Source organism: Perca fluviatilis, chromosome 1 (assembly GCF_010015445.1).
Source record: "Perca fluviatilis chromosome 1, GENO_Pfluv_1.0, whole genome shotgun sequence".
NCBI classification, from domain to species: domain Eukaryota; kingdom Metazoa; phylum Chordata; class Actinopteri; order Perciformes; family Percidae; genus Perca; species Perca fluviatilis.
This window is the reverse complement of record NC_053112.1, coordinates 41,073,391-41,099,367: the sequence shown is the minus strand read 5'-3', so window position 1 is coordinate 41,099,367 and position 25,977 is coordinate 41,073,391. Positions and strand designations below refer to the sequence as shown.

The window sequence follows — 25,977 nt, the reverse complement described above, 5'->3', positions numbered from 1 at the left end:
TCACTTCTACCAGGGTTACGGTTGAAGGGGCATACTGTGGAGGTGTGTGCGTCTTGCTGCGTGTGTTTCTTTTGCACATACATGTAGAGATGTTTTAATGAGTGCATTTCAATTCTGCACGTGCTTGTGTTCACAGGATAACATCCGCTCATCAATGCCTCCATTCAACTTGTTACATCAGCCTAACCTGCAGCGTGAACTGTGGATCTGCCCACTGACACACAGTCAAGGATTACCATAACCATGGTGATGAACCATGCTAAATGATGTAGTTATTGCACCCACACCCCCGAATCCTGAAACTATTACACAATTCATCAATTTGTCGAATTTCGATAATCAATTTTCATTTGGACAAATTGCCGAATATTATTCACTTCAAGCGTCTCAAATGTGAGGATTTGTTGCTTTATTAAGTTTTATATTGTTGTAAATTGAATATCAATGGGTTTTATGACAATTGTAAAATAAAAAAATAAAAAGCAAGGGCACCTGGGGAGCTCAGCTGGTAGAGCGTGCGTCCATATATAGAGGTTTACTACTCGACACAGCGGCCACGGGTTTGACTCCGGCCTGCGGCCCTTTGCTGCATGTTATTTCTCTCCACTTTCACGTCTTCAGCTGTCCTATAAATAATGGCCTAAAATAAATTAATTGGACTCTGAACATAGACTGTAAAACTTACATTGTAACTAACTAAATGATTACTACTATGATTACTTGATGTATATAAAAACATTTTAGTAAATCAATCCTGAAAACAAGCGTTAGTTGCAGCCCTAGATGTACAGTAAGTTAGGTAAGATACATGACTGAATCCCCACAGTACAATCACAAGACTACTACTAATCATATCTCTATTTATTAATATCTATTATTTTACCTTTAAAATGTACTTGTGTTTTCTCTTTTCTGTTTTATGGATATACACTGTATATTCAAATCTTATAAATTACTTTAGTAAATAACTCAAATAGTGTTCATGTTAGTCTGCATTTGTATACAACAGTTATGAATAGCTCCCTTTGTCTTGATGTGTTACTGTTTCTGAGATCAGTTAATCATTAAGTCTCCAAGTGTAATGGTCCGGTCAGTCCCAGGTCTCTGCTCAACACACCTTTGTCAACAATGATTGAAGGCAGTTCATGTACACAGCTGTAACCCTGTGTACCATTTTGCTTCCCTCAGCAGTTAAGTCAAAAAGCAGATTTCATCTTCATCTCATTCCTTACACAATCACGCTTTTTCTGTGAAACTGTGTAATACACAACAGACCAAAACAAAGATTTAAATTTCCCAAATTTTATTTTTCATCTGTTAAATATACAACTTTACTCATACAATCATCGAGTTGGAATACAAATTTCAAGATGCATACATAAGAAAAACACAACGGCATCGAGCAAGTGTGAAATATCGTCCTCTGTTTTAGTTTTTCCTCTTCATATAATGTATCGTAAAGGGCAGGGACGAGGTAGCCTTCCGCCCATGCCACGAGGTTCAAGAGAAAGCTGCTTGCCAGCAATTAAATACATGTCTAACAACAAATACATTCATTGTTGAAAAAAAAAAAAAAAACATTTTTTACAGCATTCACTCGTATTGAAATGTTTAGGAGCAAGAATCTGTGTAGAAACCGTAAACAGATTACATTCAAGCAATGTGTTTATTACTAGTCCTCCTACCCCAAATGTCATATTCAAGTTTCAACAATATTCTCTTCTTGAGGCTTTTAAATATTCCTCCCACAAGCAGATTTTGGCAGTAGTGAGAGTTGAAGACACTGTTTGTTCAACAGAATGTGAAAACAAACACTGGATAAAAAGTGGTTTGACCCGGTTCTGTAGAACTAGTCCAACACCTCCAGCAGTGCAAGTGCACGTCTAGATTTTAACAAGTAATCCTACAAGGCAAAGCAAATAGTTTGGGACTTTAACCCAAACCAGGAACAAAAAAATCACTTCCTGGAGAGATCTGTGAAAGCAGTCCTTTAGATTCCCAAACATAGTGGACCACACATCTGTTACTTCTGTGGTCTGCAGGTACTTTTCTTTGGCCATTAACCCCACTAAGAGACCTTGCAAGAGACTTCAGTAGGTACTTTGGGTAAAAAATAAAAAATCCTTTCTGCCTTCTAACAATAAACAAAGCCCACCTCTGTGGAAAAGCCGATTATCCAATCAAGTCACCATGGTAACCGCAAACAGCCCCAAGGTCTCAAGGAGACAATGGTATGCCAATCTCTCCAGCTGCCATGCTTCTCTGTGTTCTCTTCACAACCACGAGGAATGCACAGAAGCCAAGTTTCTTCATCTTAACTTTCTATCATCCGTGTCTTCCTCTTCATTTCTTCTCTCGCCAAAAGAAATATGAGCCAGTGTGTCCAGTGTGATATTCCCGTCTTCTCCCTCACTTCAGGACAAAAAAAAAATAAATAAAAAAAAGAGCTGTTGCAGAAGTCTCTCCTTAGCTCGCCCTCCTCACCCATCCTCTGACTACCACGAGGAGAAAAAGGGCCGCTTGCAATGGAAGGTCTGTGTGAAGGCATTGCCGAGCGTGACCACGCGTCCATGGCCGCCTGAGCGGCTGCGCTCCACTACCACCCGGGGCATCTGCACCAGCTGGATGGGGCTCCTCCCGTCCTTTAGCGCCTGGGTCAGGTTCAACACCTGGTGGAGACAGGGTTCATGATGTAGGACGTACACAAACCATTTTTTTTATTGGTTGCATTTAAGAGAGTGAGTGAGTGAGTGAGTGAGTGAGTGAGTGAGTGAGTGAGAGTGAGTGAGTGAGTGAGTGTGGTTAAGCACCTATGAAATCTGAAGCAACATGGATCAGCCTAATCCGTCTAAAAATGACTTCAACGATTAATAAATCAAAATAAGTCATTTTCTGTCGAATCAAATAACCGCGCCAGCTCTTATTCAATATTCTGAGTTACTAAGTCAATATATTGAGATACGTAGTCAATATTCTGAGATATTAAATCAATATATTGAGATACTACTGGAAAAAGAAGAACACAACAACACTGGGTATAGTAAATTATGGGAACTACATTAAAAAAAAAAAAAGACTTGCTTCATGGAAATAACTGTCTGCTTTGTCTTCGTAATCATTATGCTATGACCATAGACTGTTATGGATATGACACACTCAGTGGTCATCAATCCAAAAAAGGTAAACGGTTGAGATGAGGAGTAGAAATGAAAGACATGAAAAGGTGAGGCAGGGCAGTAGACAGGAGGGTGGAGGGTGAGAAATTAGGTCAAGACGGATGGTGATTAAGTCACAGAGCAAACAACGAAAGTGACTGAAAGTAGGGCACGGGAGAGAGGAAGGAGAGCATGGCAGGATATAAAAAAAACAAAAACAAGGAAAAACAAAATATAGGACACAAAAGGAGAAAGACAAGGCAAAGAGGCTGATAGCAACAACTTTAAAAAGAAAGAAAACTCACCTGTCCCCTCATAACAGACATCTGCCTCTCAAACATGGCTTTGTCAAAGCCTTTATCCGTCTGAAGAGAAAAACAATAACTCTGTTAGCAGGGGTCCTGTCTCATGTTACACCGCCGACAGACAGACAGACAGCTCTTCTCTTAATCGTAATCTGTCTAAACAGAGAAAACGGGGAGCGAAGAACGTTACGGGGGGGCTCGTACCTTGAACATTTCATAGAGGTCCTCACAGAGGTCCTGGACAAAGTTCATGTCGGAGAGGCGGGACAGCACCAGTTCTCTGGTCTCCTGGGAGAAGGCCACCTTAGCCTGGGGGAGCCATGCCCAGTGGAACGGGTCTGATGGGGGGAGGCAACGGTCCACTTTGTCACAACACGCTGGATGACATTAAACAACCGTTGCCTGCCACTACAGCCATAGCCTTCCTCTCGCACAATTGTCTATAACCAGTCCCTCCAGAAAAACGTGATTATGCGATCGCATAATTCAACGTATAATCAGCCAAAGTCCACATATTTATGCGGGGGCCACATTTTTTCAAACATGCCGCACATTCGCCGCATAAATTGCATATTTCCGCGTAAAATATGCGGGGCTTGCATGATTTCATAATCCCCGCATTTTCGTTGCATAAAAGTCACATACAGTACAGGCCAAAAGTTTGGACACACCTTCTCATTCAATGTGTTTCTTTATTTTCATGACTATTTACATTGTAGATTCTCACTGAAGGCATCAAAACTATGAATGAACACATATGGAATTATGTACTTAACAAAAAAGTGTGAAATAACTGAAAACGTGTCTTATATTTTAGATTCTTCAAAGTAGCCACCCTTTGCTTTTTTTGATAACTCTGAAAACCCTTGGAGTTCTCTCAATGAGCTTCATGAGGTAGTCACCTGAAATGGTTTTCACTTCACAGGTGTGCTTTGTCAGGGTTAATTAGTGGAATTTTTCCCTTATTAATAAAAAAGCAAAGGGTGGCTACTTTGAAGAATCTAAAATATAAGACATGTTTTCAGTTATTTCACACTTTTTTGTTAAGTACATAATTCCATATGTGTTCATTCATAGTTTTGATGCCTTCAGTGAGAATCTACAAAGTAAATAGTCATGAAAATAAAAAGGAAACGCATTGAATGAGAAGGTGTGTCCAAATTTTTGGCCTGTACTGTATATCTTAGCAGAAAGTTGAAAAATGTTGCGTTTACTTCACACAAGAGCAGCCATTTCCCCCTGTTGCCATGGGAACGTTATGAAGTGATGTAATTACGCGACGTGAACATCATCGAAAAGCAGGGTGTTGGGGGAATCACTTTTTTCTCTTTTTCATCAAACCGCAATGTTTGCAAGTTCCCGCAATTTCATCGCATAAAATTGCATAAATATCGTGCATATTCCATTGCATTTTTTAAGAAAACGTGCCGCAAAATCAAGGATTTTTGCCCGCAACAATCACAAAAAGCTCCGCATTTTTCTGGAAGGACTGTATAACTATTTGTAGAGTACACACTATCTTGTTATATTATGTTGCGTCTTTACCGTTTTGTAGTGTGTTTTTACTGTTGCTTTTATTTATTGTTAACCGTCTTACGACTGACTCATCATGGCAAGAATAAAAAAATCTAAATAAATAAGTGGTTAACTATTTGAGGGACAGGCAATTAAAAGAACAGTTAGAAAAAACAAGCTGGTTCACTTTGTGTTGAGAGCTCAGATAGGAGGACTGAAACCACTCTCATGTTTGTAGGGTAAATATGAAGCTACAGCCAGCAGCTGGTTGGCTTAGCACAAACACACACAGCCTGGCACTGTCCAAAGGTAATGTTTGTTTAATCCGTACAAAAAACATAACGTGGTTTTTTTTTTTTCTTAACCTTTGGAAAATGCCTAGCTATCCATGTGAATGTGAACCAGTAAATGTGTAGACAAATCTGTAATCTGTCAATGCATACTTCGATAGTAATGGCTGAAAATCATTTTTTTTTAAAGCTCTCTCCCCCCACAAGAGAGAATGAATGCGTGTGCATGAGTAGTGATTGACACGCAGTTAGACACCCCCAGCAAATATGACAGAAAGTTAGTTTTATAAGGCATGATTGTTGCTACACTTCTGCTGTGGCAGAGGTCTGCCAATGTGTGTGGTGTGTGTGGAGATTTGTCTGTACCGCTCTGTCCACATTGCGCCTCAGTAGTGCCTCCATGTACGCATTTACAGATTTGTCTACACATTCACAGATCAATGTATGCATTTACAGATTTGTCTTCACATTTACAAATCTGATTACGCATACACGGATGGACACAATTTACCACACACGTTTGCCAATAGTTCTGCTACAATAATGGCCCCGTAAGAGACAGTGAGCAGAAAAAACAGAACATGTATAAAGAGAAGTGAGGGAGGAAATAGACCAACATACAGGCTCTCCATTCGTCCGGGTGTTTAAAGGGGAAGGCCAGGCCGTTGTCGATTGCTGCAATCTTAATGCAGGACTCGAAACTATTCTCTGGCCACTCTGCATCCTACAGTGAGAGGAAAAGAGGATCAAAGAAGTCATCACCAACAACTGACAGAGTGATTTATGATCGATGACCAGACGGGTCATTGATCACTGTCCAAAGGCCTGATTAATTGGACAGATAAATGACAACCTTTTGCTCATTTATCAACGCATGGCAAATGATGATTGATGATCGGGAGGCAGACCGTGTTCTGGGATCTGTAACCAACAAAGTCTCTGGGGCACTGGTTTGTTCCAGACCTGCAATATCCAACCTATTGTCTGTCAATGTGGGCCCCAATGTGTCCTGCATATGGATAAGTGACAGAGCATCAAGTACACAAGTGTGCGTGTTTAAGCGTTTAAGCGTTTGTGTTTGTGTGTTTGTGTGTGTGTGTGTGTGTAACATGGGATGTGTCCCACAGTGACAATGTATCAGCATTCCAGCAGTTCAAATGCACGAGGCAGGCTGAGAATTTGTTCTTTGATCAGTCTGAACACACCCTAAGTATGTGTGCATTTAACCTCACCTTTTGTCCCTCTCCTCCTGGCTTCTCATACTTGATCAACCAGTTGTCATTCCCTCGATCTGAGGACGAAGACAAAGAGAAAATGGAAATAAGTGCGCAGGTAGGGAAAGACCACAGCCAGACAGCTAGCTTTTATAAAGGATTGGCCGTAATGACGAGCGCAAATTCAATGTAACACACTAGTGAACTTTCAAATAGGCTGACAACGTCAACACGCAGCAATGTAGTGCAATGACTGTAAATGGCTTGAGTGCAAAAGAAAAACTCACTCTAGTAAAATAGGACGAATGGCAGTTTTGTCATTACCAAAAGTCGGCCATCAATGAAAGTAAAGTGGCCAACATAGTAGGAACAGGAACGTGAAAAAGTTGGAGTGATGGACTGTGATTACGGATGCTTATTTAGAAGTTTTTTTGTTGACCGATAGCCGACCCTTGTTAACCAATTGCATTGGCAGACCTTCCTCCACAGCGCTGCGAAGGAGGGTCTGGCGAGACCACACAGCATTCAGGGATGGGAGAAAAACGTGCTCTGGTTTGTTGGCATTTCTTTAAACCAGTCACAATCGCTAGGGCCGGATGGAGCCACAGTGCCTCTGCAAAACAGCCTCGGGAAGGAACATGGTGGAACATGTGTACGTTCAAAAGTAGTTTTAGTCGTGCAACAGAAACCTCAGATTGGACAGATAGTCTAGCTAGCTGTCTGGATTTACCCTGCAGAGATCTGAGGAGCAGTTAACCATAGTCCTCAGAAATCCACCGGAGGTTAAAATTCAAACACAAAGAAAGCGGAAGGAAACGCGGACATTTCTGGCGGCACCGAAGCAATCCCAGAAGTGGAACGTCGTGGATATAGACTGACCGATTATAGACCATATTTCACAGCAGACATGTTGACTTGTCATAGTAGGAAAAGCACAGCTGAAATTGATAACCTTAACGATGGCTCAATTCCATCAAGTGTCCCAGTAAGCCATTTCATTGAGTCAGCATGCACAATACCAGGGCCTCTCCTAAGAGGAATGCAGCCATCAGTAATGGTTTAATACCAGGACCTCTCCTAAGTGGAATGCAGCCATCAGTAATGGTTTAATACCAGGACCTCTCCTAAGTGGAATGCAGCCATCAGTAATGGTTTAATACCAGGACCTCTCCTAAGAGGAATGCAGCCATCAGTAATGGTTTAATACCAGGACCTCTCCTAAGTGGAATGCAGCCATTATTAATGGTTTAATACCAGGACCTCTCCTAAGTGGAATGCAGCCATCATTAACGGGTTTGAATACACCTGTGCTTTTCCTACTGAGATGTCAACATGCCTGCCGTGAAAAAGGTCTATTAACCGTTAACCGACAAGCAGGCAACAGAGTCCCAGTTCTCCCATCTGGGAGGCTAGGACACTTTCCTGCATATGCGGAGAGCTGCAGACTTGTACCGGCGGCACAGCCAGGATGTTCCGTCCATTGTCGTGGACACGTGCTAGCCTGGTCCTACCAGACTCTCGTACATTTCATTTGTACAGAGAGTCTGGCCACTCTCCATTGACAAGTGGATCTTGGATCCGCCCAGAGCCACTCTGGTAGCCTGGCTCCGCCCTCCTACGTACTGTCTGGTAGGACCAGGCTAACAAGAGGGGAGACGACAACAACTATCGGCTTAGCATCGCTAGCGTTCGCCTTAGCCAAGGAGGGCGGAGCCAGGCTGGACACGTGCAGCCACTTTCCTGGAACTGAGCAACCAGCACAAGTCCACAGCGTCCTGTGGCGTGTACTGTATGTCTGAGCCTGTCTCCATCGCATCCACCTGCAAAGTTGTCAGCTGTGTGTCTGCCTGGCAGACTGGGTGTGTGTGTGTGTGTGTGGGGCGGGCAGCCCTCATCGATGTAGAGACATGTGTCACATAGCTCTCCGCCGTGAGCACCATCCAGCAGGAAAAAAAAAAAAAAGAGCAGCTAAAACGCAACATGCTAGTGCAAAGTTTGCACCAACAAGTTAACTAGCAGTTAAGAAATATATTGTATAGCCTCATTTTTCTTTTATCACGCAAAAACATTGTTTTTAAATAACGTTTTTTGATTTTTGTTTTAACCCTCCTATTGTCTTCGGGTCAAATTTGACCAATTATCAAAATGTTTCTACATCAGAAATTTGGGTTTTACTGAAACCAAATTGTCCAAAAACAATTATGCGGATGGTTCCATGCAACGCTCTTCACAAGTAAAATAAATGATCTGTTCACTACTATTATTGAATTTGGGTGTTTTATTTAATTTTATAGTATTTGAAGAAAAGAATTAATAAAAGAACGTTGAAAAAAAAATGACAAAAATGTCGGAAAAAAAGGTTCAAAGTGGAAAAGAACAACAAAAACGTCAAAAAAAACAAGCGCAAAAAAAAAAAAAATCAACAAACTTAACAAGAATAAGTGACAAAAGACTTGGAAAAAGGGGACAGAAAAATAAACGTTTTAATTTTAAATTTTGACCCCAAAAAAAAAAAACACAAGGGTTAAAAATATTGCTTTTAACAGTTCAACTGATAGTATTAAAAATCGGTCAAAATTCTTATTTTCAGTTAACGGTTAATCATTAACATCCCTAACTGCAATGCTGTGTTCAAGTTTGGTACACAGTGTGTTGAATACATGTCAACACAGACCCCCTCACCTGTGTTTCGGATAATGTAGTCCAACACTACCAGCCGCTCAAACTGTGAGTGCAGCTGCTTCCTGATGTTCTCTGGCAGAGGTTCTGCCTCAAAGCGCCGCAGCCAGTAGTCCGCTTCACGGTAACCCTCCACAAACAGCTGAAATGAGCCCACCTGGAAACAAAGACACACCACATCACATATACATTTATAAAAAAAAACAAAAAACAGCGTGTTCTGAAATTGCAGGCAGCCTGTTTATATGGTAATGATGTGGTGGGGTGCAATGATGTAACGTGAAATTGTGTGATGTCAACAGGATAAAATGTCAGCAGTGCGTGACAGTTGAAAACATGAAGCCAACTTCCTCAATACGACTTCCTGAACACATTCTTCCAGCCACTTTTTTTTTTTTTTTTTATAACAGCCAACACCTACAAGAGAGAGAGAGAGAGAGAGAGAGAGAGAGATAGAGATAGAGATAGAGAGATAGAGAGATAGGAGAGAGATAGAGAGATAGAGAGAGAGATAGAGAGATAGAGAGATAGATATATATATATATAGAGAGATAGATAGATTATATATAGATAGAGATAGATAGATAGATAGATAGATAGATAGATAGATAGATAGATAGATAGATAGATAGATAGATAGATAGATAGATAGATAGATAGATAGATAGATAGATAGATAGATAGAAATATGAGACAGAGGGAGCTGCACAATACGTCGCTTTACATGTTTTTGATGAAATGCTAAACTTGGTTTCAGGTGTGAGTACAGCAGACTGCAAAAGAGACAAGACTACACAATCACTGTTTGAAAGACGCTAAAACAACAATTCAAAACAGAGATGGCATTTATGCTTCCTCTTCCTACCTTATTTTCTTTCTTTATTTTTTTAAACCTGTTTTTTCAGAGAGAGTGTGACACGACTCCTTTTACCATCCTCTGCCAGGCAGCTATTCTGAGCCCTCTGCTCACTGAGAACACAGCGCTCTCATTTCATAATGATAACACAGCAGACCATGTATATGTTAAACAAAAACATGTGACATTTAAGGAAACTGTTTTAACATGTTGTGTTAGCAATACAAATATTTTTAGTACACATTAGTATTTGTTCTAATTACACCATTTGTATAGGCCTTCTCAAATAACAAAGAAAAAAGTCTGAAAGCGTACACCACACAGGAATGAACAAGAGAAGGGTTTCCAGCCCGTTTCTCGTTGGTTGCTCATACAAAACAGCTTAATGGTGGGGACATTAGACCATGAAGGGTTACCACTTTCTGTTACCTTAGGTGGCAGGCCCACTCTGTGGAAGCGTCGTCCCACCTTGGGGACTTTCTCTAAGGCGTACTTCTTCCCCCTGGATTTGGCTCGGTCGATGGCGCTGTAGTGGAATGTGTCACTGGCCAGATACACCACCTGATAAAAAAGGAAGGCACTCCGTTACCACTGGTTTAGTTGGACCTTGTGACCACTGCTGGATAGTTTCTCTTACAGCTAGAAAAAAGTATGTGCAGTACAACAAAAAGATGGTGTTTTTTGAAAATTAAAACCACATAAACCTATTCTGGTACAACCTCTAAATACAATTATAAACCTGAAAATTAGCATAATATGAGCACTTTAAATGCAATAACAGGCATGCTCTCAGAGCCCCCACCTTGGTTTTCGGCACCACTCCCAGGCCGAGCTTGGTATCAACCAGTGAGGCAGCAGCCTCGGAGAGGTAACCCTGGTTAGGCAACAAGCAGCCTCGGCCGAAACAGCACGGACAGCACAGCTAGTGAGAGAGGGCAAGAGAGAGGAAGAAAGAGAGGGCAACCAGGAAACTTTGAGAAAGCTTTTTAAAAAAAAAGAAAAACTGGTTTAGAGTGTTGTCTGCTAATACTCCCTCGGATTGTTAACACACACATAACAGATCAGTCACACAATGTACCTTGTGAAAATATTTGGTCCATTTGGGGTTAAGGTGACCGTAAGGTTCCTCTGACTTTGGTTTGAAAACACCAATGACTTTCTGTAGAGGGAAAAAGTCAATGAAAAAGAGTGTTATATCACAAATGCATTTTGCTATACATTTGGCACATGGCAGACAATGGGAGTATGCACAGGGTTACCGGACACAATGCGTGTATAACGTACAGAATTACCCATTAATTAATGTTATGGCACCTTTAAAGTGATACTTCGAAACGCCTAGGCGCTTAGTACAACCCTAGGCCAAGTGTAACTCAGAAAACGGCTTCCATTGGTGCCTTTTAAGTACACCAGACATTGTATGTAAATAAGCGTTATCAGCTGAATAGCTTAGCGCAGGGGCTAATGGACCCACGTTTGTATCTCGTAAATTACCCCACTAATAATGCCCGAAATGATACCAAACGTCTACACTAGTACAAATAGGTTATGTACTCATAAAACGATGGATTGGAAAGTTTTTAAGTACACCAGACATTTATGTAAATAACACTTGCCTGCTGGCTTCTGCTCTCTGCTGTTGTTGCTGCTGTAAGACGAGTGCTTAGGGCTGTCTTATTAATATTATAGTGCTGTAGTATAACTAGCAGGAGACAAGTAATAATTGAGGTACGTTTGGAGACATTAACTTATTTAATCATTGAATTAATAAATATTTTTGTTGTAACTCTTTTCGGTGTAGTAATTTGTAGACGGCCCTAAGCACTCGTCTAACTGCAGGTAGCAGCAGCAGCAACAGAGAGCTGAAGAGAGCAGGCAAGTGTTCATAAACTTCTGGTGTACTTACAAACTTTCCAATCCATCGTTTTATGCGAGCATAACCTATTTGTACTACTTGTAGACATTTGGTATCATTTCGGGCATTATTAGTGGGGTAACTTACAAGATACAAACGTGGGTCCATTAGCCCCTGCGCTAAGCTATTCAGCTGATAACGCTACTCTACGCTAACGCTCCCAATGTTCGACCCAGGTGAAAAAAGCTTCTGGGGGGGTGTTTGGCTCGAGGTCATGGTGTAAAGGACCCTAGGGTGAATTACTCCGAACCATCACTCTAAAAGAACAAGACTAAAAAAAACACAGGCACGCCATGCAAAGTTATGAGCAACAAACGTGAAGTGACAGAGAAGCTGCTAACATGTCAGAGATCAATATCTTTTTCCTGTTGTGCGATGTGCATACTGCCGGAGTCCACCTCCTGCTCACTCCGTTCAGCAGCTCGACTCTGGTCTAGAGCAGTTTAGAACCACCTTAAAAGGGAGCTTACAGTAAGCTAAATGTCACAAAGCTAGCACATTTAATCACCAGCTTGAATTTCTACACTAGCTGGGCAAATCTGAGTGGGGAAAGTGACTATATCATGCTTTCTTAAATCTCATAACGCTTATTAAAAAAAGGCCAATGTACAATCCTCTATCTGCTCCTCACCCCTTTTGGGTCTTTGACAAAGTAGCTCCCGCTGGAACCCTGGGAAATCCTCTCTGGAAAGACGCAGTTCTCGATAGCTTGTTCCGCCCTTTTGATAATATCTGCAAACTCGGGATCGTCAGGGAAATGGTTGAAGTCTCCACTGTTGGTACCTAGAGCGGGACAAAAGTTCAGACTGATATTCATATTTGCGTTGTGGGCGATCAGACGGTGCTACAGTAAATAACAGCAACGGCTTTCCTTATGATACTGCATCGTCAGTCATGCCACTTCCAAAACATGGTGTTAAATTAAACGGCACACAGTTAAAATCGTTGGCAATAAAGTTTTGTGAACATCAAAGCACCATCAGGAAATATCCATGGCAACCTGTGTCATAGCATATAAAAAAGGAGCCAATTGCCATGAAAGATTTTAATCTGTGTGTGAACGATGAAGAATATTGAAAAACACGTATACTGTAAGTCATCTTTGCAAACCCTATTACAAAGTAAAAAGATATTGCTCTATAAAAAAAATGCCATCCAAATAAACAGTTTTGTATTAAGATAATTTATGCATATAAAAAAAAACACTGAAAATAATAATTTCATCCAAATAATGATATTTCTATATGCTTGTAAACTGATCTACAGGTCAATCTTTTCCATCTGCTGCTTCTCCTCTAACTACCCTCTCCACTCATGCACACGGTTTGTATGTGAGAGGCGACTGGAGCCATCCATCCGTCCATTCTCTAAACCGCTTATCCTGTTCTGGGTCATGGCAGGCTGGAGCTGTTCCCAGCACTGCACTCACTCACTGGGAGAGAGCTGGGGTACAACCTGGACAGGTGGCTAGTCTATCACACACACACAGTCACACTTGTGGGCAAATTAGAATCACCATTTCTGGTGCACCCTGGTAGCTCACCTGGTAGAGCGTGCGCCCCATGTATCAAGGCTCAGTCCTTAGTGAAGCAGCCCAGGGTTCTAATCTGACCTGTGGTCCTTTGCTGCATGTCTTTCCCCTCTCTCGCTCTCTCCCCACTTTCCTGTCTACAACTGTCCTATCCATTAAAGGCCAAAATGGCAACCAAAAAAAATAATCTTAAAAAAAAAAAAGAGAAATCACTTTTCCACCGAACCTGCATGTCTTAGGACTGTGGGATGAAACTCGTACGGAGAACATGCAAACTGCACACACAAAGGGTCCAGTGGGTCAGTGGATTTAAACCCAGTACTGTTCTTGCTGTGAGGCGACAGAGCTGATGAGTGACCCTGCCACATGTCAGAAAAATGGCTATTTTCTATCGCCTTGCAGGTCTGATATAATGCCATGAATGTGAATAATTATAATTATTATTATTCTAATTATTCCTTTGATGAAGGCCCAACCATATGACACAACACCTTCTACCACCTCCTCTCACAGGGCAGAACTGTCAGCTGACAGAAAGGCTCCACATGCTCTGTATCAGTCACACCAAAGCCACAGTGGGACGCAGGGAGCGATGGAGGGACAGACACAGGGATGGGGGGGAAGAAGGGAAGAAGGGACGTGAGGACAGTTAACATGCCATTTGTCACAGAGAGATAAGGAGAAACAAAAATAGCTTTGAAGCTAATTCACTTGCAGGGGGGCTGAGAGAGAAGCAAATTAAAAAGAAGGAAGGGGAAAATAGCAGGATGGGGACATGCAAAAATTACATCAGGGACCTGGATTATTTAAAAAGTAGATAATTGTCAGCGTTTTCCTAACAAAATACATTAAAATGATCACAGTCCGTTTAGTTTGTAATTCACTTTTACCTACCAGGCAAAAGGACTTCCGCCCAGTGTTGTTTGTTGTTGTTGTTGTTGTTGATGTATTATCACTGGCATCGCTCTCTAAAAGCCACATACTACTGCATTTTTTATGTTTTCAAGGTCAGTGCATGAGGTGCACCTCAAAGTAGTTCTAGAGGCTACCAAAATGAAGTTTTAGGCGAGGCTGTGCTTGTGTTTTGTACTCCATTTGGCACTTGTTTAGCCTAAAATACTGTGTAATCATTAAAAGCATGCCTTGAAAGTAGTAGATAATTTAAGACCAAGTATAACTTGGGCAAACTTCATACAGCGAATTGCCTCAAGACTTGACTGTCAAGACAGCCCTCCTGATGAAACCAATTTCCATTCAAGTAAAACATATATAGTTTATATATTTATTAGTGCGGTCAGTTAAACGCGTTATTAACGGCGTTAACGCAAACCCATTTTAACAGCGTCAATTTCTTTATCGCGAGATTAACGTTCTTTTTGGCCTGGCAAACTTTGGCGTTTTTTGCACATGCTGTTGCAACAACTAGTAACGTTAGAAAATCTACAACACCACACCGGATCTAGCTGGACCGGAACGCCGCACACACTTGTTTGGGCATGCGAGCCGGCCGCAAAATTACGAATCAAGACCCGCCCTACGAAGCAGCTCGATTGGTTGGCGTTAGGCATTTCACCTCGAGTGGTTAAGGTTAGGATAGCCGATTGGTCAGGGGATAGGACCTATCGTAACGTGGTAACGTAACCAAAATGGGGTTACGTTACCTTGCGTTCTCATGGACGCCTGGCCAATAAATGCTATTGAAGGGGCGGTTCTTGGCGTGGCCATAGTGGGATTCGTAATATCGCGAGCTGGCCAAAGAGTAGTAGGCTAACGTTACGTTTTAAGTGGATCGCCAAAATGGATGCCAATAAGATTCTGAATGGAAAGTTTACTTTTAAAAAGTTGCCAAAGGATTCCATTGACAAGACCAAAGTGATCTGTGTGTTTTGTGGTTGTGAACTGAGCCATCATTGCAGCACGTCCATTCTGAAATACCACTTGAAGCACACAGCTGATGCGAATTCTCCGCCCCCTCGTCAAAGCCAGGCGACAAAAGCACAAAGCAAGCCGATCCACTTTTCCATGTTGATAAGAGCATTAAAATGAGAAAAAAAATAATGGGACAAAAAGAAATCAAGGGACATAGAATAGATAAAAATGTGCGATTAATTGCGAGTTAACTATGACATTAATGCGATTAATCGCGATTAAAGATGTTAATCGTTTGACAGCACTAATATTTATACACAATTTACATGGAGTAGAGATTCCAAACTTGATCAACTCACACACATGTTGTATGTGTATGTAATTATTTTGCATCCTAGTGGTCCAATTGGAAAATGCTTAATATTAAAAAGACATGCAACATGTGGTCCTCTGGTTTTTTGTGTGCGCCATCTTCGCCCGCTTACCTACTAAGAGACGGGTCATTTGCCTCAGTTAGGCCACAATGCAGTCCACAGCAACCCCCTGAGGTTGTAAGGTCTTCTGGTTGATCTACAATTACAAAGTTCTAATTTGCCACCCTGCCAAAAAGTGTGGCCATGTTTATTTTGGTGGTCTGCAGGGAAACTGGTTGTTATTTAAAAACAGCTTCATCTTGACTTTAATATGGAAATAATATGGTGTCAACATAAACCTAACAATAGATTGTGATGAAGTACTGCGGGGTGCCTCTGATTTATAACACAATATATCGGCGTGTGAGACCGAGCTGACACAATATTTTATCTTCATTTAATTTTAAACAATAAATTCAGTCTGTTTATTCAGCTGTCTTACCTGATGATAGATGTATGCTTGCACTGGACTGTACTGTTGATGAAAGTGTATGATAATGTCATTGTGCGGTGTGACAGCAAGAGGCAGAAATGTCTCGCTCGACTTCCATTATTCGCCCCACAGAAAGCTGGAGTGAAAGTAAATACACATGCATGTCTGTCTGTGGGTTTGCTTGCACAAAGGCCTTATGCATATTTAATGTCTGTCTCTCAGAGCCCTCGGTCAGTTAACGGGCCCAGATGTGCTTTTTCACAGCAGGAGCGCCGCTCACTCAAAGCTCTAGAGAGCTGCTGACCTGCAGTGCACACAAACTGTGTGAGAAGTCGCAACACTGCACTCTGAAAAGGGGCACTGCTAAGATGTGTGGTCCCACTGAGCTTTACACACAAATCCATATCTTAGCCAGTGCAAGCTCATATTCTTGATTCATTTACTTATTACACACCGAAATCTTTGTCCTGTGCTTAGACACCTACATGATTAAGTGTGTCAATGTATGCAAATGTTTCAATGAAGATTAAATGTATTTTGCATAGCTTTAAAATATGATAATTTCACACTGCTTCCTGCACACTGCTAACAGTACTCACGGACAATTGACTCAGGTAAAGGAAGACAGTAGGAAGACAGTAGGTAGTTTGGCAGATTATATAAATGTAGATATGAGCTGGAAGGACAGGATGGTGTATGGCCATGTTCCATGAGATATCCATGGTAGAATTGCCCTGCCAGAATTTTATATCATTACAAAGTGACACAGTACAACAGCTCTGAGGACTATGTGTGACTTCTTATTTGCAATGTACTGAATAAAAACTGCGTTATAATTGTAGACCTGAACACCATTATTCTAAAAGGCTAGAGGAAATGGGAGACTAACACCTGCCATTTCAGGCTCAGCGTGTATACCTGTGGCCTAGATTTCTGGCCCAGATAGAACATGGTCGAACAATAGATCTCAGAGTCAGCAGAGAGAGGGGGAGAGAGAGAGAGAGAGAGGGGGAGAGAGAGAGAGAGCAACAGAAGTGAATATAAAAGGAAACAAATGCTCCAAAATTGAGTTGCAGGGGGAAAAAAAGGTGGGTGGTATGAGGGGGAGTGATGTCCAATTAGTAGTTCAGTCCGAATATGTGCCGCTTCCATGGTGACTAGATCACCTTTTTCTTTTTATAGTCCAAAACAAATCTAGTGCTGTGAATCTGTAAGACTGACCAGATACGCGGCAAAACAATACACAGGCAAAAAATAGATTCTCTTAGTCTCCTATATGAGAAATCATCTGTACAGAAACCTAAACACCTGCTTGATCCAAAGTGGCATTAACGCAGTAACATTTATTTGAAACATAGACTATTGGGAATGTGTGATTTAAGAGTGTTTAAAGTGAAGACATTTTACAATTACTGTTAACTTGGGCTTATCCTGATATAGGTCATTTCATATATTTCTTTAACGATATAGGCCTATATCATGATCTAGCATGTTTTGTGGTCATTTAGTCTAGCCTATATGAAATAACCACATGGCAAAGCCCATGTTTGTATATTACTGAACAGTTTCAAGTGAAATTATAGAGAAAAAAACATATTTTCCAGCTATATTCTGACTATGTTTATATGTATGCATGCCCATATATACTGTACTGAGTAATCAGATTTAGTTTGATTTAACTACACTGGGGTATTTATGTGTGACGTGAAGGTTGTCAGTTGGGAGTCCAGTTTGTTAAGTCCCTGACACACCAACCCGACAGCTGACTGTTGGCAGAAAAGGCAGTCGGACTGATCGGTCTGCTCCCAGAGGTCCAAAAAGTGCCTCGGAACACACCGAAGCGACGCCGTCTTGAGCGCACTTTCTGCGCGTGCGCATGCGCGAGACGTAATACAAAAGAATGAAAACCGAAAATAAACGCGTCATGGTCTGGCTTCTCCAGCCGATAGGAACGTTCGAAATACAATCTCTTATTTTAGGAAAATAGTTCACTGAAACGTGTTTCTGAAAACATTTTAAGCGAGAAATAGGCCATGCAGTTGATGAATCTGTCTTCATTTCAGATCGACAAAGGTCAGTTTAAAAGATTTGTCAGATTTTGAGAGGCATTCATCACTCATCCCACTCGTTATTTCCAGGTTAGCACTCAGATTGGTGGAGTGAGTCCGACTGCCCGCCCTCCGACCCAGCAAGTCAGGTCGGCCAAAATTTAGGCCGGACGACGGCACGGAACACACCAAACAGACTTGAGTCAGCGACCTCGCCAGACTGTCCGACGGCCGATTATCGGGTTGGTGTGTCAGGGGCTTTAATCCTATTAGTGATAATGTGATGTAAAACCAAAACCAGTATTCAAATGATATTCCTTCAAAATATTTCACGTCAGATTTTGAGAAATTTGAGTTAGTATGTGCTTGTTATCAACTTAGATGAGGATATTTTGCGTCACGATATGATTTTATTGAAAGACGATAAATAAATATATTGAATTATCGCCCAGCCATACTCATGACTGTACTCGTGGCTGGACTTCCATGTAGTGTTTAGGTCACGAGGTGAGAGTGCCAGCTCATATCATCCACAGGGATGATAACATGCAGATATTGCATCAGCTAACTGGAAAACACACAGAGTACACAGACTGGGTACGGACTCCATCTCCATGCAAACACAAGCCTGATGCCTTCAATGTAACAGGAGTGTGGGGATAGTTTTCTTAGGCCTAACATTTAGAGTTGTGTGTGTTTGCTAAGAAACAGTGTCGGGGCAACAAGTTATACCAATATCCTATTAATATTCAACACTTCAGTTCCCCAAATCAGGCCTAAGGCTCTAAAGGGGCCCTTTAGGAGATCCCAGTGGAGAGCCACAGTGAAATAGTTAACACTCCTCAGAGGGCTTGCATGACATCATAGCGTTATGACCACGTTGCATTCACTGTTATTTGTTAATCTAATCAGCCTGATAATCAGCACTAAACCATATGGGAAAAAATAAAATGAATGAATATGAAACACATTCCCCAGGACATACCCTCTTTGAGCATGGGTTCCCTTACCTAACTTAATGTTATCAGATGTCGAAAGCATTGATCCCAAACAGTTACCTGGGGAGGCCAAGGTGTCTTTATCCGACGACGAGCTGTGTCTGCTCCGCTTCTCTCGTACACCCCGCGGAGACGACGAGCTTCCTGCTAAACACGGTAACAACAGCGCCTCTTCGCTGGAGCCGTCTGTCTCCAGCTCGGTTAAGACGCTTTCACAAGAGTCCGAAATACGAACAGCGACTCCAGGGTTCGCCGCAAGTCCCAACCCGATCCCATTCCTATCAAATAATACCTTTACAGGGTCTGACGAGTAAAAGTTACACTCTGGAACAGGTAACGTTACCGCTGTTGCTTCGGTGTCCAGCACGGGCTCGCTGGTCTCCGTCTCCGGCGGCGGGTCGCATTCTGACATCATTGTTGCTCAGTTTTTAATGAATGTATACTTAAATACACTGACTTTCCTTTAAGCTGTCAGCCTTCCATTTTGAATTGACTCCTTCTTTCCACGAGTTTATAAAACCCAGATAAATGATTCAAAAGCAGCTGCTTTCGCTCATGTCCACATCATCCGTCAACTCAAGGCTTGTCTGTTCTGCTTCCTAGTTGGCTCACTGCGCATGCGCACCACAATAACACAGTTAGCTAAAGTTGCCTTCAAGTACTCCTTGTGAAGTCCGAACTCCCGATTTCTAGGTTAAATTTGCTCTTTACAATCTAAGTTGATTGACTATAGAAACCACACATGTCAGCTTCACATGGTTAGACTATAGCTAATGCAGGGTAAAGCCTAAACCAAATATTAGCTTTAAAACATATGCTTTCAGTCTCAACAAATGGCATACAGGGTACTGCTAATCGTGTAAAGAGGTAAAAACCAGTTGCTGGCTAGTTAAATTTGGTTCACCTGTTGGCCTGCTTTGAAGCAGCTTTGGCTGTCTTCCCTCCGCTCTTCAGTCGCATATTTCCAAGGGAAGCCTCACTGCAAACAATGAACAAGACCCAAAATAAGGCACCATTTATAAAGCAACATCATCTTAGCTAATCATAAAATGCAAAGCAGCTCCAATACTTTTTCATTCATTATGACAAATTTCCCAAAAACTTAACACAGATTAAAATGTTTTAAGGTAGTGTCCAGATTTTTTTGAAACTTAATAAATAAGCCACTACTCTGTTACACAAACAGCACTGGTATTTTGATATGTTGTGATGCCCTCACTGTCCACTGTCTTTCATGGCCACTAGATGTCGACAGTGATACACAAATGAAGATTACAGTGCAAGTGTTGAGTCCCACGCTAAGTGACTTTCCTTAGAAACATAGCCTACTACTTCATTCCATTCTTTTTTATCTTGGATGTAAAGAAAAATGGTGCTCCTTAATATCAGTTCCTCATCAATTGTCATCATTCGGAGTAATTCCTTGCCTACACACAGACTGTCTCTGAACTTAAGTTAGGACCACAAATGGGCCTTTCCTGGTGCAGCCATCACATAAAGATATGATACATTCTGTCAATTCCGCTCTTTGGAGCCATGGTGAATTTCTGCATGTTGAAGAACCCCTGCTTTAACTTTGCCAGGCCCTCATACACTCATTTTCTATTTCTCTATTTGACTTCTCCCTCTCCCTTCCTGTCTCCCCCCTATAAATCCATGGTCTCTCTCTTTATTCTTTCAATTCTCGCAGTGGCCCTCAATTACCCAGCGCTCTCCACAGCACTTCGCTCTCCCTAACCCTCAGCCCCTCTTCACCTATAACTCCCCTCTCTCCCTAATAACAGAATGTAGCTGAACCACATGCAAATGAGCAGTCAGCCAGCTGGTATCACAGCCGTCATGTGATCTATCAAGGTAGGGGGTTATGGCTGAAGGAGACATGGAGGGAGGAGGGAGAATGGAGGAGGCGGAGGGCAGGAATAGAAGAGGAGGGAGGATGAAGGAGGGATCTTGTGGGGATAAGAGGGAGACGGACAGGTTCAAAGACGTGCTTGAGAGACACACAGGCCTCCCTCTGCTAGTTCTTTGCTAGATGTTAAAAATAATCCCATCAGCCCTCTCTCTCTCTCTCTTTGTCCCTCAGCTTTCTCCACACTCTTTCTGCCGCCGCCTCCTTTATCCTTTTACTTCTGTATCCCTCTATCCTTCAAGGACAAATACCTGAAATGTCACTCGTGTGACACATGACACTTTACAGGGAAGCACATCAGCACACTTCTTTCTCTATGTGTGTGCATGTGTGTGTGTGTGTGTGTGTGTGTGTGTGTGTGTGTGTGTGTGTGTGTGTGTGTGTGTGTGTGTGTGTGTGTGAATGTACTTCACCCACCACTGGGTGACAAGCCCCTGCAGCAGTCAAGGCACACTGCTTCAGGGCCAGCAGTGTGCATGAATGGATGTGTGTGCGTGCGTGCGTGCGTGCGTGCGTGCGTGCGTGCGTGCGGCGTGCGAGCGTGCGTGCGAGCGAGCGCGTTTGAGATCCATCTTTGCCTCACTGTAGCATCCATTCCAGCAGATTGTGCTGGCATAAGATCTGGTTTACCCTGCCAACATCAACCACCCTCATCCATTCCTTCTTCCTTCCTTCTTTCCTTCCCTCTCCTTTCCCCTGGCTTCTTGAGGAGGCAGAGAGGGAGAACCCTATAGCTCAACTCATTTTTTTTTATGTGCATGTGTGTTGTCGGTGATTAGAGTATTTGTTAGTTTGTGAGCGAATACATCCACCCTGCATGCCCAGATATGAGCATGTGGGCTCCTGATTACAAAGTCCACCGCAGAGACCGAGACATCCACCAGGGTTTGACGTTGGCATGTTTAAAAGAATGCATTTATTAATACTGACTTACAATTTGCATGCAACATTAATTTACATTATAAAAGTGAACAATCACATACACATGGCATCAAGTGGTCATCACATTTATAAATACATCATTTTGTGGAGTATATATGATAGTCAACTAAAGCGGGTGGACTGTTAGATATCTGTCTATCATGCCAATAAACAGGCTCGGCATGTCTTCTGTATGTCAGCGTTTGTCCATGTTGGCTCAGTCTGGTGTCTGTGAAGGAGCTGCACTGTGTCATGGCGACACAAGTCACCTGTTTCCTGTCAAGAAAGATTCACACAGAGAAAAGACATTCAGACAGTGTGTGTGTGTGTGTGTGTGTGTGTGTGTGTGTGTGTGTGTGTGTGTGTGTGTGTGTGTGTGTGTGTGTGTGTGTGTGTGTGTGTGTGTGTGTGTGTGTGGCAGTACCTCTTGGACCAAATATCTTCAGGTAGCAGTGTGAACAGTATGGCTTCTCATCATACTGAAAAACAATTAGCAGGACATAGTTATTGCATCACCCTACTCGTTTCATTCACTTTTTTCCTCACATATTCCCTCATTCATTGTCCACATACAGGCCTACCTCAGCATGTTGTCCAGCTGTGAGCTGTCTGTTGCACTTTTGACACTTGAGACACAGAGGGTGGTAGTCCCTCCCTAAGGACCTCTTCTTTTCACCTGTGCCAATGACAAATGAGGACTGTGATAATGAGAGGCAGGCTGGGACATGTTTTGTAGATATATCTAATCAAAAAACGCAGAGGAATTTTGCATTTGCAAACATACACTCTGGATCCTCTGAAATATGGGGCAATCCCTTCAATCAAATTGTAATATTTTTAATTTAATCAAGTCATAGTCAAGTCTAGTAGAACTTTATTTTTCCCCAGAGGGGCAATTGGTTGTGCAACAGTGACAACAGTAATAACACAAGATCAATTAAATACAACATATAATAATAACAAGTAAAACATAAAGTAAAAAGCCGTATTACAGTTTTTTTTCTCAGAACAATCCTCACTGAGACAACACACACTCAGAACGTCACTCAGAACTCACTGAGAGTAAAAACACTAGCATCAAACACCAAGACACAAATTAAAAACTTTTCCTCTTTACAGTTTGAATAATTTAAGTCACTTCACACTAATCAATATCTTCTTTAAAGAATAGAGTGAAATTCTTTCATGTGAACATTTTTATTTTATAACATATCAGTTTTTGTAGGAAACAAAAAGGAATGAAAATCAGCAGTTTACTTCAATAGATATATACTTTTATTTTGCCTTTATAGTAGTTAATGTAATGACTGGAATTTTTTTTTTAAACTAAAGGTACGTAATAACAAAGAACATTGGATGTCCTGGCTCGCCATGCACCTGCATCATCTCTAAATACAAATGACTGTGATGTTCCCTTTACTTTCACCTCCATTACTTTCTGAAAAAAGTAAGTCCACAGTTTTACTATAGTAAACATATAGTGTTTTTCACTTTTGTTTAATAGCTGTGTATGTAACCTCAGACATCTTACCTGGACATATTGTTATCTTTGCTCTTTTACCTGTTCACCGTTTCTCTCAAACAGTACAATGAATAACTGTTTCATTCTTATTTGGTGTTTTTTTATTTCCAAATAAGGCTTTCTGAGCTTTCCCTGTATACTGTATATACAAGATATGTTCACTAACAAGTCTAAAACACGAGACCATTCCAATCACCAGACTGAAATGTATTCTGTTTTGAATGTGTGGTTAACAGTTTGGACAGCAGTGTGTTAGCATTTGAACCAAGTGCTTTAGATCCACAGTGCTGTGCAGTTTGTGGGATAAGTCAAGGGATAAGTGCGTAGACTTTTGAAAACTGTGTTCAAGCAATGAAAAACAGTCCACATGAACTGCTGCTGTGCAGACTATGGTTAGAGTTTTGCACATGTGGCTCCAGTTGTGCCCACTGTCGTTTAGCAGTGGAAAAAAAAAAGTAATATATAAGCGTGGTAGGGTGGTTAGGCTAATATTACCTATTTCTATTTGAGTTCAGCAGTGAGATGGTTGAGGGCATGAAGGAGTGTTCATATCTGTTGGTTTGGCTAGTGGGCATTTGAAGTGGGAACCAGAAGGCAAGTTCTGAAAACTCTAGGTGCAGGGGTGGGTGCTGTCAGACAGACAGGGTTAACATGGAGTGGATTCTGCTTTCTTTAACTTTAACTTGAGCTAATTTTGTTATACAAATCACACAGACTTTTGTGTTGAGTACCTGTCATACTGCTACAGACCTTGATCACATTTGTTAATGCATTTTTCTGTTTTGGATTTAGAGAAACATACCAACAGATTAAGGAAAAGGTAAAAATCAATTTGCAGTAATAAAAAATGAACAAGAAATAGTGAGATTCAGGTGTCTGATTCTGACTGTAGGCTGCTAGTCTCTTCAGTACACAGAGAGTGTGGTGTACAGGTCACATCTGAGAATTTGAACTTGGCTGGCTCATGAATAGAAAAGTAAAACTAGAAAATAATAGACTTGAAATAGATGGATTAAGTGATGTTTTGTATTTAATAGTGTGGGAGGGGACTCAACTAAAAGAGACAGAAGGTAAGAAGGAAACCCAGAGAGCAGCGTGCAAGCTTGTTCGGCTAGACCCACATCCTGTTGTTATCATGGATACGTGTATGTGAATGTGTGTGTGTGTGCGTGCGTGTGTGTGTGTGTGTGTGTGTGTGTGTGTGTGTGTGTGTGTGTGCGTGCGTGTGTGTGTGTGTGTGTGTGTGTGTGTGTGTGTGTGTGTGTGTGTGCGTGTGTGTGTGTGCGTGTGTGTTTTTGAAAGAGAAGGAGAAAGCCAGGGAGAAAGACCTCCAAACAAAGAATAATGCCAGGTATATCAGCAAATGGACCTTTGTAGCGCAAAAGGAAAATCAAAGCATATTTTTCAAAGCAGATATATTGACTTATGATATGTTAACGATGCCCCTGTTTCCTTTAGGTGTGTCTATGCACTCAATACTGGTGCATGATCTAAATGAAATGCCGCCATTGTTACATTACTAGTTGCCCCTGTGTTTGGCAGGTTATAATGTCCACTGTAAGAAAGGTATATTATTACTTTGTAATATTTTGAATACATAATGTATTCAAAGAACAGGGGAAATGTATTATACATTTTCCCCTGTTCCTTCCTTACTTACCGTTTTGTGACTTTTGTGACCCTTTTTTTCCTATTCACGTACAACAAGTAAAATAAAGACATTGAGAGAGAGAGAGCAAAAAAATCTGAAAGAAATAGAGAACAGGACAGAGACAAAATGCCAGACAGACAGAGGAAGACAGACATATACAGTAACAAAAAAAAAAAAAAGGAAAGAGGTCACACTTACCAAAGTAGACGGGCTTCCCACAGATCGGACAGTAGCCTACCATGATGCTATATAAAAAACAGTGTGGGTGCGTGCACTTTAGCTAGTGTAGTGAGAGTATATATCCTACGAGAGGAGCATATGTGAGCATATGGGTGAACTGAAATTGACAGCGAAAGCGTTAAACTGCCGATATGTTGGCCTCTTCAAAACCAGGATGTGGTGAGTGGAGACGTCACAGGAAGAGTGAAATATGTGATTTGAGAAGCTTTATCATCAGTGGAAGAAAAAGAGACAGGCAGCATCTCTAATCACATCACTTACTTCTATATATGATAACAGATATAAAGCCATGTAAATAGACGTCATTGTATGGGCAGTTGTCTATATGTTAATGGGTACACAGCCATGACACTGTAAAGAGAGACAGAAAGAGGGAGGAAGAGAGAGATAAAAGAAAGAGGGGTAAGGAGAGAAGGGACAAAAACAGCTGTCAGCAGCTCAAGTTTCCAGCTATCTTCTCTCCTCTCCTGCTGTTTTCGGCTACTTTTCTAGATTAAAAACAAGGAGTTGAGC

General features: G+C 41.5%; 2 protein-coding genes across 3 annotated transcripts; both read right to left on the bottom strand.

Moving 5' to 3' along the window:
- Positions 1-1,286: 1,286 nt before the first annotated feature.
- On the bottom strand, positions 1,287-19,829 carry pi4k2b (phosphatidylinositol 4-kinase type 2 beta). 2 transcript variants are annotated; one of them, XM_039804451.1, is made up of 11 exons: positions 19,234-19,829; positions 12,561-12,712; positions 11,093-11,173; positions 10,817-10,936; positions 10,444-10,575; positions 9,162-9,315; positions 6,498-6,556; positions 5,887-5,989; positions 3,665-3,798; positions 3,461-3,520; positions 1,287-2,669 (listed from the first exon to the last, which is right to left on the bottom strand). In XM_039804451.1, exons 1-11 carry the CDS (start codon positions 19,634-19,636, stop codon positions 2,496-2,498), a joined length of 1,572 nt encoding a protein of 523 aa, XP_039660385.1. In that variant the 5' UTR covers positions 19,637-19,829; the 3' UTR covers positions 1,287-2,495. The 2 variants fall into 2 exon arrangements, with proteins under 2 accessions (XP_039660385.1, XP_039660391.1); XM_039804457.1 differs by having other exon boundaries at positions 19,282-19,829.
- A 2,187-nt stretch (positions 19,830-22,016) lies between these two features.
- zgc:195282 (uncharacterized protein LOC100192223 homolog) lies at positions 22,017-25,608 on the bottom strand. Its single transcript, XM_039799066.1, has 4 exons — positions 25,423-25,608; positions 22,633-22,727; positions 22,476-22,530; positions 22,017-22,327 (listed from the first exon to the last, which is right to left on the bottom strand). The coding sequence occupies exons 1-4, from the start codon at positions 25,463-25,465 to the stop codon at positions 22,317-22,319; spliced, it is 204 nt and encodes a 67-aa protein (XP_039655000.1). The 5' UTR covers positions 25,466-25,608; the 3' UTR covers positions 22,017-22,316.
- Between the last annotated feature and the right edge of the window lie 369 nt (positions 25,609-25,977).